The 16,457-nt window shown below is 40.4% G+C and overlaps 2 protein-coding genes across 2 annotated transcripts in view; both read right to left on the bottom strand.

Annotated features, from left to right (window-relative positions):
- Positions 1–453: 453 nt before the first annotated feature.
- Positions 454–7,324, bottom strand: LOC140355695 (uncharacterized). The gene is made up of 5 exons (XM_072440352.1): positions 7,264–7,324; positions 5,840–6,094; positions 4,275–4,378; positions 4,070–4,165; positions 454–669 (listed from the first exon to the last, which is right to left on the bottom strand). The coding sequence occupies exons 1-5, from the start codon at positions 7,322–7,324 to the stop codon at positions 454–456; spliced, it is 732 nt and encodes a 243-aa protein (XP_072296453.1).
- A 3,425-nt stretch (positions 7,325–10,749) lies between these two features.
- Positions 10,750–16,457, bottom strand: part of LOC140355693 (uncharacterized) — a 28,010-nt gene continuing 22,302 nt past the window's right edge. Inside the window, exons 13-19 of the mRNA XM_072440350.1 lie at positions 15,492–15,606; positions 15,303–15,422; positions 15,165–15,219; positions 15,023–15,089; positions 13,376–13,528; positions 11,836–12,921; positions 10,750–10,951 (exon numbers count right to left, since the gene is read on the bottom strand). Of these exons, the coding sequence (XP_072296451.1) occupies positions 10,841–10,951; positions 11,836–12,921; positions 13,376–13,528; positions 15,023–15,089; positions 15,165–15,219; positions 15,303–15,422; positions 15,492–15,606 (1,707 nt within the window). The 3' untranslated portion in view covers positions 10,750–10,840. The remainder of the gene's footprint in view (positions 10,952–11,835; positions 12,922–13,375; positions 13,529–15,022; positions 15,090–15,164; positions 15,220–15,302; positions 15,423–15,491; positions 15,607–16,457) is intronic.

The raw sequence follows: 16,457 nt of genomic DNA, 5'->3' as shown, positions 1-16,457 counted from the left end.
CCAAAGTACACCGTCAACCAAAGTACACCGTCAACCAAAGTACACACACCGTCAACCAAAGTACACCGTCAACCAAAGTACACCGTCAACCAAAGTACACCGTCAACAAAAGTACACCGTCAACCAAAGTACACCGTCAACCAAAGTACACCGTCAACCAAAGAAGTAGTCACGATTAGTTATCTTCTCCTGCTCCTCACCTCAAACATCTCCTTCTCCTGCTCCTCACCTCAAACATCTCCTTCTCCTGCTCCTCACCTCAAACATCTCCTTCTCCTGCTCCTCACCTCAAACATCTCCTACTGCTCCTCACCTCAAACATCTCCTTCTCCTGCTCCTCACCTCAAACATCTCCTTCTCCTGCTCCTCACCTCAAACATCTCCTACTGCTCCTCACCTCAAACATCTCCTTCTCCTGCTCCTCACCTCAAACATCTCCTACTGCTCCTCACCTCAAACATCTCCTTCTCCTGCTGCGGCTCTCGGCTCTCGGCTCCTCAGCTCCACCAGCTCCTGCTCCAGCTGCTTCAGGTGGTTCTCCGCTCGGGTCATCTCCGCCTGCTCCTGAGCTCTGATGATGTGCTTCATCTGCACACGGCCGCGCTCCACCACCTCCTGCAGCTCGGAGAAGATCCCGCTGCAGTCCTTCAGCGCCGCCTTCACCGCTCGCTGACAGAAAAGAGTCCCAGAGAGAGGATTGTGAGACCGCCACGGCAACACAAGCTGAAGGATACAGTAAACTCTAAACTCTAAATGTTAAATATTGTTAAAAACATGAGCTGCAATAGATAAAAAGACGAATGAAACACTTGTATAAAGTAAATATCCTGACATTTTGGATCCGGTCTCCAAATGTTACAAAACTATTAATTTCAGAGCGTTGTTTATGTTCTAAAAGTCAGGCTACATACAATCTAGAGTTTTCTTTTTGTGATAAACGTTGAGGCTCAGGGATTTTCACTCGTCCACAGCTGCTGAACCCAACAACAACTTTAGTTTGACCTAAAGTCATAAAAACACAGGAGGCCGACACTGGGGGATTGTGACTTCAGCTGCGACATGAGCCTGAGCCTGGTCCAGGTCCAGGTCCAGGTTTTTCCTCAGTTCAACCAAAGCAAAAGCAGAAGACTCTAAACTACAACCTAAAACCAGGCCAAGTGTGTGAGCACCTCTGAGTGTGAAAGAAAGTGCATAAATAATGGAACAGTGAGGCTCTCTGACTGCGTAAAGACTGTGTAAAGACTGTGTAAAGGCTGTAAAGACTGTGTAAAGGCTGTAAAGACTGTGTAAAGGCTGTAAAGACTGTGTAAAGGCTGTAAAGACTGTGTAAAGGCTGTAAAGACTGTAAAGACTGTGTAAAGGCCATGTAAAGACTGTGTAAAGACTGTAAAGACTGTGTAAAGGCTGTATGACTGTAAAGACTGTGTAAAGGCCATGTAAAGACAGTGTAAAGACTGTAAAGACATTTTAAAGACTGTAAAGACTGTAAAGACTGTGTAAAGGCTGTAAAGACTGTAAAGACTGTAAATACTGTGTAAAGGCCATGTAAAGACTGTGCAAAGTGTGAAAAGACTGTGTAAAGGCTGTGTAAAGACTGTGTAAAGACTGTGTTAAGACTGTACAGACTGTGTAAGGACTGTGTAAAGACTGTGTAAGGACTGTAAAGACTGTGTAAAGACTGTAAAGACTGTGTAAAGACTGTAAAGGCTGTGTAAAGACTGTAAAGGCTGTGTAAGGACTGTAAAAGGACTGTAAAGACTGTGTAAGGACTGTAAAGGCTGTGTAAAGACTGTAAAGGCTGTGTAAAGACTGTAAAGGCTGTGTAAGGACTGTAAAAGGACTGTAAAGACTGTGTAAGGACTGTAAAGGCTGTGTAAAGACTGTAAAGGCTGTGTAAGGACTGTAAAAGGACTGTAAAGGCTGTGTAAAGACTGTAAAAGGACTGTAAAGACTGTGTAAGGACTGTAAAAACTGTGTAAAGACTGTGTAAAGACTGTAAAGGCTGTGTAAAGACTGTGTTAAGACTGTAAAGACTGTGCTAAGACTGTAAAGACTGTAAGGACTGTAAAAACTGTGTAAAGACTGTGTAAAGACTGTAAAGGCTGTGTAAAGACTGTGTTAAGACTGTAAAGACTGTGTTAAGACTGTAAAGACTGTGTAAAGACTGTGTTAAGACTGTGTTAAGACTGTGTTAAGACTGTAAAGACTGTAAAGACTGTGCTAAGACTGTAAAGACTGTGTAAGGACTGTAAAGACTGTGTTAAGACTGTAAAGACTGTGTAAAGACTGTAAAGACTGTAAAGACTGTAAAGACTGTAAAGACTGTGTAAAGACTGTAAAGACTGTGTTAAGACTGTAAAGACTGTGTTAAGACGGTGTTAAGACTGTGTAAAGACTGTAAAGACTGTGTAAAGGCTGTAAAAACTGTGTAAAGGCTGTAAAGACTGTGTAAAGGCTGTAAAGACTGTAAAGGCTGTAAAAACTGTGTAAAGGCTGTAAAGACTGTGTAAAGGCTGTAAAGACTGTGTAAAGGCGGTGTAAAGGCTGTAAAGACTGTAAAGGCCTTGTAAAGGCTGTGTAAAGGCTTGATAAAGACTGTAAAGGCTGTAAAGGCTGTAAAAACTGTGTAAAGGCTGTAAAGACTGTGTAAAGGCTGTAAAGACTGTGTAAATGCTTGATAAAGACTGTGTAAAGGCGGTGTAAAGGCTGTAAAGACTGTAAAGGCCTTGTAAAGGCTGTGTAAAGGCTTGATAAAGACTGTAAAGGCTGTAAAGGCTGTAAAAACTGTGTAAAGGCTGTAAAGACTGTGTAAAGGCTGTGTAAAGGCTTGATAAAGACTGTGTAAAGGCTGTGTAAAGGCTTGATAAAGACTGTGTAAAGGCTATAAAGACTGTACAGGCGGTGTAAAGGCTGTAAAGGCTTGATAAAGACTGTGCAAAGGCTGTAAAGACTGTGTAAAGGCGGTGTAAAGGCTTGATAAAGACTGTGTAAAGGCTATAAAGACTGTACAGGCGGTGTAAAGGCTGTAAAGGCGGTGTAAAGGCTGTAAAGACTGTGTAAAGGCTGTAAAGACTGTGTAAAGGCTGTAAAGGCTGTAAAGGCTGTGTAAAGGCTGTAAAGGCTGTGTAAAGGCTTGATAAAGACTATGTAAAGGCTGTAAAGACTGTAAAGTCGGTGTAAAGGCTGTAAAGACTGTGTAAAGGTGGTGTAAAGGCTGTAAAGACTGTGTAAAGGCTGTAAAGACTGTGTAAAGGCTGTAAAGACTGTGTAAAGGCTGTAAAGACTGTGTAAAGGTGGTGTAAAGGCTGTAAAGACTGTGAAAAGGCTGTAAAGACTGTGTAAAGGCTGTAAAGACTGTAAAGGCTATAAAGACTGTACAGGCGGTGTAAAGACTGTAAAGGCTGTGTAAAGGCTTGGTAAAGACTGTAAAGGCTTGGTAAAGGCTGTAAAGACTGTAAAGACTGTGTAAAGGCTTGGTAAAGACTGTAAAGGCTGTGTAAAGACTGTAAAGACTGTGTAAAGGCTGTAAAGACTGTAAAGGTGGTGTAAAGGCTGTAAAGACTGTGTAAAGGTGGTGTAAATGCTGTAAAGGCTGTGTAAAGGCTGTAAAGACTGTGTAAAGGCTGTAAAGACTGTAAAGGTGGTGTAAAGGCTGTAAAGACTGTGTAAAGGTGGTGTAAATGCTGTAAAGGCTGTGTAAAGGCTGTAAAGACTGTGTAAAGGCTGTAAAGACTGTAAAGGCTATAAAGACTGTACAGGCGGTGTAAAGACTGTAAAGGCTGTGTAAAGACTGTAAAGACTGTGTAAAGGCTTGGTAAAGACTGTAAAGGCTATAAAGACTGTACAGGCTGTGTAAAGACTGTAAAGACTGTGTAAAGGCTGTAAAGACTGTAAAGACTGTGTAAAGGCTGTAAAGACTGTAAAGACTGTAAAGACTGTGTAAAGACTGTAAAGGCTTGGTAAAGGCTGTAAAGACTGTAAAGACTGTGTAAAGGCTGTTACGACTGTAAAGACTGTGTAAAGGCTGTTACGACTGTGTAAAGACTGTGTAAAGCACAGATCCACTTACATGGTAATCCTTCATGGCATTATGAAGTATGTGACGCTCTGATTCTTTCTGTGAGATTTGTTGAGCCAGAGTTTTATGAGTTTTACCTAAAAGACGCTGCAAAATAAAGAATGTTTATAATTATTTATTAAATTCAGCATTAGATATTTATTTCAATAATAATAATAATAATAATAATAATAATAATAATAATGCATGTGTTCACCTCTCCATGTTCTCCCTCAGGTTGAAACGCAGAGAGGTCAAACGTGGCGTGTTGGAAACCGTCGAGTGGAGGAGCTGAAGGAGTCAAACTCACCGACTTTACACCTGACAAAGAAAGTGTTTATGAAGAAACTTTTATGGTAAAGAAAGAGTCCACTAAAGCTGTTTTCTTACTCGTGAGCACGTTTTGGTGAATGAACTGTAAAAAGGAGAATGTTTTTTTAAACATTTATTTTTTTGAGGAGCATCTCAGTCGTCTCAGGGATCACATTTTGAATATCAAGTCTATAGTTTACAGTTTAAAAAAAAAAATACACAAAAGCTGAGTTCAGAGTATAAGGTAATATTTCTGCACTTTTGTGATTAAATTTACAGACATTTGTCTGATTAAACAGGAGCATAACAATATACATATATATATATACATATATATATATATATATACATATATATATATATATATATATACATACATATACATATATATATATATATATATATATATATATACATATATATATATACATATATATATATATATATATATACATATATATATATATATATATATATATATATATATATATACATATACATATATATATATACATATATATATATATATATATATATATACATATATATATATACATATATATATATATATATATATATATACATATATATATATACATATATATATATATATATATATATGTATATATACATATATATATATATATATATATATATATACATATATACATATATATATATATATATATATATATACATATATATATATATATATATATACATATATACATATATATATATATATATATATATATACATATATATATATATATATATATATATATATATATATATACATATATATATATATATATATATATATATATATATATATATATACATATATATATATATATATATATATATATATATATATATATATATATATATATATATATATATATATATATATATATATATATATATATATATATATATATATATATATACATCTGATCTATATGGCATGTTAAGATTCTGAGACTAAATGAAGGTGTAGTGGCACTTTTCTCTTTGATGAACATAATATCGTCTGAATATTGTTAGTCAATGGTCCATTTCTACTTTAACCTCGTAATTGTTCCTGTTTTAATCTATCTTTGCGTGTCATTTGTGGCATTATTTATGAATAATTTAACAATATTGAAATCGTGTGTGACAATTATCATGTCCAAAAGAATTGTGACTCATAAAGACATTAAACATTCTCATTATGAATCAGTTCTGCGTTTAAACAACTATTATAAGAGATCTTCTAAGAGAAAAGAACGTCATGGTTAAGTTGCTTTGTTCTGCACAATCTGGTGCTAAAATGACCTTTGTTTTGATGATACAAAATGCACGAAAGATAATTGTCTTTTATTGTGATATATACTGTCCTTTCCCTCCACCTCAGCTGAACTCTGCTCCATCCCAAACCTTTTCACTGACCGAGGATGAACTGTGCACGACAAACCCCGCCTCCCGTACCTCGCAGCAGCTCCAGCAGCGCGGCGTCCGTCGTGAGCGCCTGCGTCGGGCTGAAGGTGGCGCCGCACCGGGGACAGCGCCCGCCCCGGCCCCCGGCGTCGGCCCCGCGGCCCCAAAGCGACGACAGGCAGCTCCGGCAGAAATTGTGTCCACACGGCACGGTCACCGGGTCCGAGAGCAGCCGCAGACAGAGCGAGCAGACGAGCCGAGGGTCCGGCGGCGGCGAGGACAAGGACGAGAGGGAGGACATTCCACCTGAGGACAGACGGGGACGTGAGCGACATCACAAAACTAGATTCACGACAAAATGGATCGACAAAAGCTTTGTAAAATGACTTGAGTAAAATTACAAGTGGAGGGGAAATCAGCGAGATTCTAGAGTGCTGAATATTATAGTATAATGTACAGTTACATGACTAAAAATGTGCACAAATCATCTACAATCTGCATGTTTGAGCTCTGTCCAATCAGAGCTGGCGATGTGGCATGGCTATAATGAAATCAAGTTTAAAAATGTTCTAAATGACGTAGAATGACTCAAAAATCGTACTTAGTTACAGTAACGTGCGGATTTGTACTTGTAATTATGCAACAAATGATTCTTATATTCATTTACATTTTGCAAACTGTTGTTTTTCTGAACTTTTCTATAACTTAAATACATTTGTGGGTCTTGCTATGGTTAATACTAGTTTTGGCAAATATCGTTATCGGCAACAAGATGATAAATATCAGATATCGGCTCAAAAAACAAAATAAAGTACCATTAATCTTTAATTTGGTTCAGATCATCAGTTTATTGTTCATTTTTCACTTAAAATAATCATAATCGCAGACGTCACAGACTCCAAAACTCTTAAAAACAGCTTTTGTAACAAAGACAGTGGCATTATTAAATCAAAAAGTTTAAAAAAGAATAAACTATTTCAGATTTTCTTTAATAATACACTTTAATCATAAATATTCTCTCTCTAGAAGCTTCAGTCACCAGATTTCACCCTTTATCTTGAACAAAAATGCATTTAAAGTCTGTGCAATATAAATACACACTGACAAAAGTATTCACTAACCCATGTGGGACAATAAAGGATTATCTTATCTTATCTTATTCACTAGTTGCAGTTCTAAAGCACATTTAAAGAAAGAAAAGGGATAAAAACATGCAGATTTCTCCTTCAAAAAGTGGAATACGCCACTCCCTGTCACGTGACCGGTGCTAAAGCTACATTAGCTTTCACAGTTTTCCAGCGGGTTTTGGGAAACTTCCCGGTTTAAACCTCATCTTTGGATCCGCGCATCATGAAGAGTTTGAAGAGACGAGCTGAATGTGTCTGAAGAACAAATCCACGCGTTTAAAACTTACTTTAGCAAAGCACAAACCCGCAGAAGGCTTCAGGACGAGTGTCAGCAGCAAAACAACAAACTGTGATTTACTTTAGCCTGCAGCGCCCCCGTGCGGCGCGGCGTGGAACTGTCACTGCGCATGCGCCACTTCCGCCACAGTAAAAGAACATTATTATTAGTATTCTGGGAAAATACTTCACCATAAGCTCTGTTTAGTAGATCGAATGATTTTTGGGACATTTTATTCTTTATTAATTTGTCCTAACCGTCTTAATAAAGCATGAACAAAGGCGGTATACTTAATTGACAATAATTCAGGCTTGGTTATTATTAAAATGTGAAGGTTTTAATTAAGTCGTTACGGAGCCTGAATAAAACAAGTAAAAAAATCAATTACTTCATCATCAAATCAAATCAGATTTATTCATAAAGCACAATTCAAAGTGCTTTATAATGTTAAGACACTTAAACTAAAATACAAAAAAAACAATGTAGTTTATAAGAATATAAAACAATGTATGTCAAAATAGATAAATAAAAACATAAAAACTAATTATTGTGATATTTAAAACATTAAAACCGCAGGTAAAAGTATTTAGTCATAGGCGCGGCTGACTTAAGTCTTAGTTCACGCTTTATTACGGCCAATGAAAGTGTAGTTATTGTAAAGGATGGTGTATTTTTAACAGTCCAGAGTGATGCTTCTGATGACAGTATTTCAAACAGTGTTGGAAAGTACAGTACAAAAGTAAAAGTACTGTATAACATGTTTACGCATCTGTGCTTTACGTAAGTACATTTTACGGTGACACTTTTTACTTTTACTTCACTACATTCTAGAGCAGGATTTATAAAGTAAATAATCATTTTCTTTATAGTTTGTGGCGTGTTAAATGTGTCAAACTACCAAAGGATTTTGAGTTTTTACAAAAATACATGAATAAAAACGACTAAATAAATAAAATGATCAATTCAGTCGCTTCATTTGACCAAAATCTGCACAATTCTTGACATAGAAACACCAGATTTGACACTTTAAAAGCACAGTTTATTTATTTTTTAACTGTAAAAGTACATTTTTCTTCTTATGTACTTCATCCTGCTCTGACAGTTGAAGGATCTGTACTTTTACACATGTTCCCCAGAAGAATAACCGCTTCAGACACTTTGGGAGCCCTTTATTTGTTTTTGGTCCCAAACGGGTCAAACGTGCTTCTTCACAGACTCGGTTCAAAAGATGTGAACGACCTGCAGAGTTCCCATCAGCCCCGTCACCGATGATTGACGGACGAGACTGAAGTGACAGAGTCGACGACGGTCCGATCGGTTCAGTGTTTGTACAAGACTGAACTGACTGACCTCTGGAGACGTTCTGAGCCTTTTACACCACTTATTTTTATGATTACAGGTGCATAAGTGTCACACGGGAGTATTTATGGCTTTGTCTGGAATGTCCTACTGTCATTTTAGGCCCTTTAAGTCAAAATGTCCTCAGAATGTCTTTCAAAACTGAGGCAAAAGTGCAGTAGATCCAAATACACTTCCAATACTTACACGTAACATTTACAAAAAATAAATACATCAGAAACACTTTAAGGATAGAAATAGTTTGTTTCTCTGTTGTTAAAGTGACATCATGAAACTTTCTGGAGGTGGAAAGTCTCTTGAGTTAAAACCAGACTTCAGAACGTAGAAGAAGGTTTCAAAGAAAGTCTGTATAAAGTCATTTTCAATCTGAGGAGCTCGACTTTATCCTGCCGAAAGGAAAGACGACGTTTGAATCCTTTTCTACGACGGATCACACCGACCCGTTCGCTCTCCATGAAGACAGATTAATGCCATACTGTGGAATATTACAGCCGAAGGAACAGCATTTCCATGGAAACAAGCAGCAGGATGTTCCTTCAGGCCAAGAACGAGTCAGGTTTGTGGAGTTTTTCAGTGCAATAACATCCAAAATGGAAAACATGCTTTTATTTGTGTGTATTTTGCTAAATATTTACGTTCTGGAGCTTTAAAAGTGAGTGAAAAATACAGTTTTCTATCCATCTAATTATATTTCAGCATAAAATACTGTTGCATCTGTTGTAAAGTGTGGAATGTGATTGTAGATGAAATAAAAAACTATTGTGGAAGCAGCATTTCTGTGAGTATTTGTCAAGTAAAACCTAAAAATCTGTAGTTTTGACTTCAGAGTGTGTGTCAGAAACTGCTATTATTTAAACAAATGCAGTAAAATCCAGTGTTAAATGTGTTTAAAGCAGCTCTGATGTCACTCACACGTCTCTGAGGCTTTCACTTTGACTCAAACACCTGGATTTGTCATATTTTGTGATATTCTGAGGTGAAATCACACTATGTTATGTCACCTTTTGCCTCCAGACGTTGGAAAGTATTTGTTTACAGTCTTTTAAAGTGACGAGCAGGATTGACAGCCCAGGTCGGTTACTCGGTGTAGTTTTCAGATTAAAATGCTGCAGAAACGCATCTGCGCACAAGTTTACGCCGAGAGTTTGACCTGCGAAAACACTGGGAAACGTGTCTGGGGAGAGGGAAGTCCGGGCCTCGCCGCTTCCACTCTCCTCGCGGGAAAAAGCAGCAAAATGAACAGATAAAACGCAAACCGACGGCAAGAATGTACAACAACAGACGGCATATATTACGCTCTTATTTGTACAAAGATGACACAGTAGATTTGCAGAGACGCTTGACACTGACATGCGTTTGTAGCCGCGGCGCACGGCTAAACGTTTTCAGTTCAAAACACAAGATTCATTTGATTTGGTACAAAATATATTGGCTTGTGTTGACAGTAAACATGCACGTGGAGGAGCTCTGTCGTCCTTTGTCTTCTGAGACCGTTTTGAGCGTTTTTTTAATTCACTTTACCGCCAAAAATCATCAGATCAAGGACAATTTTCACACATTTCATCAAGACAAAACAGTTCATGGTCGATTTATATGTATTCATATGTTATTTATGTGCTGTTCATAAAAAAAATACATGAACTCAAAACGAGCAACAAGGAAATAAATATCTTATCTACAGTTTAACCAGACCATGTTCCAACAGTTTAAATTAAATACCACAGTATATTTGTATAAATGTTTTCCTCTGTACATAATTATAATAGAGAACAATACTGGTCCTGTTGCAGAGGATTGTGGGACGGCTAAGCAGAGGATTGTGGGACGGCTGGAGTGAAGCAGAGGATTGTGGGACGGCTGGAGTGAAGCAGAGGATTGTGGGACGGCTGGAGCGATGCAGAGGATTGTGGGACGGCTCAACCTGAGACAAAGGAGAGAGAGAGACGACATCAGTCTGTTTAAAGTGTCTTAAACTGCATTCTAAATAGTTTAATTTTCTTCTTTTTGTGCCTTCTTTTTAGGCAAAAGCCGCACATTTTACTATGAATTCAAAATTAAATTGCTTTTTGATGGTAAAACAAAAGGGAGACTCAGCAGCAGGTGTAATAAAAGGACAATTGGGGTGCGTTAGCCCCTCCTCTTGGGGCGTGGCGGCGTGGCGAGTGCCGATCATTGCCGCTTGCGGCTATATTTATAATTATTATTAATATTACCATCATCATTATTCCTATCATTATCATTCATATTATTATAATTATAATAAAGTAAGTGGTGGTCAGTTTGACCTGTTCACTGTGAGTGTGAGCCCGGCCTCTTCCTGTGGGAGATCTTTGGGGACAGAGTCAGGTCTGTGGATGAGTCCTGAGGTCCAGAGGAGGAGCGCGTCCTGAAGAGCTGAGTCTGAAACAGAGAGACCAGATCACAAAGTAGAACAAGAGAAGAAGACAGAGAGGAAGTGAAGAGGAAGTGAAGAGGAAGTGAAGACAGAGAGCGAGTTCACCGCAGAAGAAACCGTCCAGAAGAAGCTCAGAATCTGGTTTTCGGCTCAGACCTGGCGGCTGTTTCCGTCTGTTCATTTGCTGTCGCGCATGATTAATATTAATATTGAGATTAATATTGAGCTGGCTTTTTTGAGATACTTAATTGAATCTTACTGCGAGTTCGGTCATTCCTGCAGGAGACGAGGCTCCACCACCAAAGAAAAGACCCTTTAAAATGCCACGGAATCAGAATCCAAGACCAGAGGCGACATGAAGTATACCGTATTTCCCGGACTATAAGTGGCACCGGACTATAAGTCGCACCAGCCACAAAATGCATAATAGAGAAGAAAAAAAACATATATAAGTTGCACTGGAGTATAAGTATATAAGTATAAATATAAGTATGAAAAAACTATGAAAAACGGTGCGACTTATGGTCCAGAAAATACGGTACCATAGTAAAGTGTCAATGATCCACCGAAATAAAATCTTATTGCAAATAATGTGATGTCTTTCAAACTAAACATAAGCAACATATCTTTAAATGTACAGTGTCGATTAATCATGTCAGTTAGTTTGCTTCACTAATAAACATGTTTAATAAACGACTTATGTGAAAATCCAATTACAAATGTGTTAAAAACAGCTCTGAACACCTGGATTTGTCATATTTTGTGATATTGTTCTCATTTTGAAGGGTCTGTATTTAAAACCAAAACACCACTGAAGAAGTCACGCATCCCACAGACCGAAGCAAACACCAGTGCTGCAGTGCAACAACCGTCCACCAGGGGGACGGACCTGTTCTTTCCCCTCTTTGGCCCGTTTCCTCTGCGGAGGCTGCGAGTCCTTTTGCGTCGCGGCCGCCGCTCTCTCGCCCCGGTCCACGCCCACATTCGTCGTCGGTGGAGACGTAGCGACGGCAAAGCTATCCACGCTAACCTCCAGCTGTTTGATGGAAGCTTCCAGGCTGTCGATGGAATCCAGCGCGTTTCGACACAGCTCCTTCGCCGGCGTTTTTGGTCTGGGCGAAGAAATCTGCGGCTGTTTGCTTCCCTTAGCGTTTCTGTCGACTTCGGTTTCTTCTTGCTTCTTGGGTTTACCCTTCCGAATGGCGCGGCTAATCTGCGCTAGCTTATTCTTGGGAAACTTCAGCTTGAATTTCGTCTTGCCGTCCGGCTTTTGAACCCGCGCGTCGTCCTGGGCGTCTCCCTGAAAGGTAAACTGAACCGGAGCGCTGACTCTCGCCGCGCTCTCGCCTTCGTTCAAAACGCTCTCGCGCGACTTCGCCAGCTCCTCCTCGCATTCGAAAATGGTGGAGAGTCGGTTGAAGGCGGCTTCGATGTCGACCGGTTCGTTCCAGAAAACGATAAACGGCTCCTGGGAGAAGTCGGTGCAGAAGTCTTCGAACGCCTGGTTGTCGAACGCCATGTCGGTGCCGTTTTCGAGCGTTTTGGTCGGCGAACTGCTTCTCTCGTCGCTCAGACTATCGATTTTACTCGTTGTATCGTGAATTAAATGGGTGAACGTTTGGTCTGAAACGGGAGAATTCACTTTTGTGTAACTTTTCTCGCTGATCTGCTCCAGCGAGACGATATTGGCGGCGTATTTCTGCAAAACGGCGAGAGACGCGTTCTTCATTTGAGGCTTCGTAGCTTTGTTTGTTTGCGTGTCATCGTTTTCCACCGTGTTTTGATCAGACTTTGCGCCGTTTTGACTGTTTTCCGGAGTCCGATCCGCGGGGACGTGTTTTGTGCGCGTTTGCAGATTCGATGGTAGCGTTAGCGCGTCTGTTGCGGCCGTTTCTTTTGTTTGGTTGTTGTCGTATCCAGGATTTGAACGTGAACGCTCCATTTGTGCAGCTCTAAGAGACGCATCAACCGTGACCTGGAGGAAAACACATTCTCCTTTGTCAGACACACAATTAGTCATAATAATAATAATAATAATGCCATCATTTCATTTGAAGCAGAGGGAATTAACCAATGGGAAATAACTCCAAGCTAGCTCGACATGCTAATGTACACACGCAGTTGTAATGGACATGATTTGAGTCGGACATGCTCAGACCGTGTGACGATTTATGGTCTTAAAAACAGTCCAAAGAACTCCAGATGTGAGAAATTTGAAGCCGGGTGTTTTTGTGAGTGGAGGACCTCGTAAACAGGATCGATGAAACGAGAATGAATGACGCTAAAAACAAACGCAGGCATGTTTTTGATGAGGGAACAACGTTAAAAGCTCAATTTTGCATACCATGTGGACCAGGTTAAGCACTCGCACTGAACCACGACGCGAGCCTTTTAACTTTGACTTTGTGTACAGGAAGAAGAATATTTACCTCTGCGTCTTTCCCCGCGTCGCTCTCAGTTCTGGCTGTCGTTGTGCTGGAGACGGGGCAGTGATTGGCGCCGGTGGAACTCTTCGGGGGTTTGGGTTTGACCTCCGGAGGCTGGCGAGGCGGTTTGGTCATCTGCACTTTCTCGCGCTCCACCTGAGAAGCAAAGACTTTAAAGATGAAAGCCAAACTGATCCAGACCAATGATGTGCTGCAGCCGCTCTGTGTGCCTTCTGAACCAGGGTAAATCAAGTGTTTTTGAATTTAAATCCTTTTCTCTATGACTTCCTGTACATCTAAAGGCCATATCAGTCTCCACGGCAGCAGCAGAACCATCTCCTCAGCCTCTTCTCTTCCTCTTCACTTCTGTGTCCAGGCCCCAGTGGAAACATGCCGAGGAATATTGAGTGCTGCTCTAATGTGTCTGTTTGAAGATGCAGTAAAACGCCATGTTTCCACTGGTTTGTTTTGGAGCAGAGCTGTTTGGTCCCTAAGTGTGTCTCGAGTCTCTGGTCTGGTCCGTTTCTTGGATCCAAAGTGGCCCCTGACAGCTTCTAGCTCCCAAAGCGTCTGGCTCTCTCGGGCTCCAGGTGGACTTTAGCTCAGGAGGAGGAGTTACACAGCACAGCCAGGTGATTGGATAAGAGAGAACGCAGACTCGAGACGGCAAAAAGCAGATAGAAACTCAAAAGAATTGTTCCTCATCAAACTCTGACTTGATCTCGTGCTAAAGCGCCGTGTTTCCACTGATGCTAACTTATATGTGGAGCCTTAGCAACACAAAGCTAGCAAAGCGCGTTAGCAACAGCCGTTTCCTGTTTCTGGCCGCACGGCACTCGCTTTGTCAAGAGCCACAATCTGATATTTCCAGCTCATAAAGCGTCTGACATTAGCATTAGCATTAGCATGACATAAAGAGAGGTTCAAACGCGGCGTAGAGGCTTTGCAGAGAAGTCAAAGAAATGAGGCAAAACTGTTCCTGCGCACGCTAGCTTTAGCCACGCCCCTCACACACACTAGCTTTAGCCACGCTCCTCACATACAGAGAAGTCAAAGAAATGAGGCAAAACTGCTCCTGTTTACGCTAGCTTTAGCCACGCCCCTCACATACAGAGAAGTCAAAGAAATGAGGCAAAACTGCTCCTGTTTACGCTAGCTTTAGCCACGCCCTTCACATGCAGAGAAGTCAAAGCAATGAGGCAAACTGTTCCCGTGCGCACTCGCTTTAGCCACGCCCCTCACACACACTAGCTTTAGCCACGCCCCTATCATACAGAGAAGTCAAAGAAATGAGGCAAAACTGTTCCTGTTCACGCTCGCTTTAGCCACGCTCCTCACATGTACTAGCTTTAGCCACGCCCCTCACACACACTAGCTTTAGCCACGCCCCTCACACACACTAGCTTTAGCCACGCCCCTCACACACACTAGCTTTAGCCACGCCCCTCACACACACTAGCTTTAGCCACGCCCCTCACATGCAGAGAAGTCAAAGAAACGAGGCAAAACTGTTCCTGTTCACCCTCGCTTTAGCCACGCCCCTCACACACTCGCTTTAGCCACGCCCCTCACACAAACTCTGAATGACTCTTTCAGCGGCACAGACTAGTCGTTTGAGGTGAAACTGAACACCACGTAATCAAAACGTACCTGATGTCCCGCCGCGTCGCTCACCTCCGCAGACTTCATGCTTAAAACACTGGAACCGACCTCTGACCTGTTTCAACACAGTCCGTTACCGACGGCGACAATGAGAACGAGTAAATAAGGAAGAGAAGGCGCTTCCGCTGACCTGTGAGGAGGTGGCGACGACGTCTTCACTTTGCCCGACTCGTTTTGTGTCGACGCTGAAGAATAAAAACAGTAAAATAATGACAAATACATGTGAAAAGGCCTTTGATGCGGTTTGTTGTCGTGATGAACCGCTCACATCTCGAAGGTCGTTTGAAGACGCTCGAATCGGACTCGTCTTTGTGTTTCCTCGCGGTTCCTTCTTCGGCTCGTGTGGATTTCTCCTGCTCCTGCTTCGCCACGACGACGACAACAACAGCTGCAAGAAAGAAACAACAACCGATTAAAAAAGGCCTCGTACACGGACACAAGGGGGAGCTGTTCCAACCTGGAGGAGGAGGACTATGGGCCTCGGGCGGGTCCTGCTCTGTCCTGGTCCGGTCTGCTTTAGTCTGGTTAGAGTCCAGGCTCACACTGCCATCCGGGGCCGGCCGTGTCGTTTCCTATAATGAAGAATAAAACATAAATATCATGTGTCAATGTGAAGAGTCTTATTTTAGTCGTTTGTCATTTTAGATTTTTGTTGTTGCTTTAGAACGTTTTGGCAGTTTGTTTTCTCTGTGGGTTTCTAGAGCAAGAGAGATTATTGAAATAATAGATAATATCGATAATATCGTGAATATTGTTATGAAGATATGGAATATACAATAAAATGCAGCAAAACCAGTGGAATAACAAGTCAAATGGTGATATTTCTGCTTTTTTGTGATTCATTTTCAAATCATTTCACTTTTTTCTCATGATTAAACCTGAATGAAACCTTTCAAAGACACGTTTAAACACATTTCTGCTGGATATCGTTGGAATATTGACATCGGAACACAAAAAAATTAACATAAATATAAACTGTTGTCAATATTGCACATCCGAGGTTGGGATCTAACCGCTAACCTCGTTGTTAGAGGGCAAACATGTAAAACGACTGGATGAACTTAACTGTCGCTCAAGGTTCTGCACATGAAAGTATAAATATGAATGTAGTATTTAAATGAGACAAATGTTTTAAATAACATCAGAAAAAAACCGGATGAAACTTTAGACAGTTTAAAACATTTCAAAACATTTAAATCATTCACATTCCTTATTCTTTCATTTTTTTGGGACATTTATGACTAAAATATATCTGCCCTTTTATCTGCAACAGCCTTATTTTCTATTTCATACATATTTGCCGTGATTGTTTATGATTATTTGATTTCTCAAGATTATTCCATAAATTCCCTTCATAAATTTATTCTTGAATCTGTTCATTTGTCACTATGACGACTTGTTTGTTGTTTGCGCGTGACATTTT

The sequence above is a fragment of the Eucyclogobius newberryi genome, unplaced genomic scaffold (genome assembly GCF_026437365.1).
Source record: "Eucyclogobius newberryi isolate DKJ021-1_F unplaced genomic scaffold, fEucNew1.0.hap1 SCAF_12, whole genome shotgun sequence".
NCBI classification, from domain to species: Eukaryota; Metazoa; Chordata; class Actinopteri; order Gobiiformes; family Gobiidae; genus Eucyclogobius; species Eucyclogobius newberryi.
The sequence above is the reverse complement of the archived record's forward strand: the minus strand, read 5'-3'. Positions and strand labels throughout refer to the sequence as shown.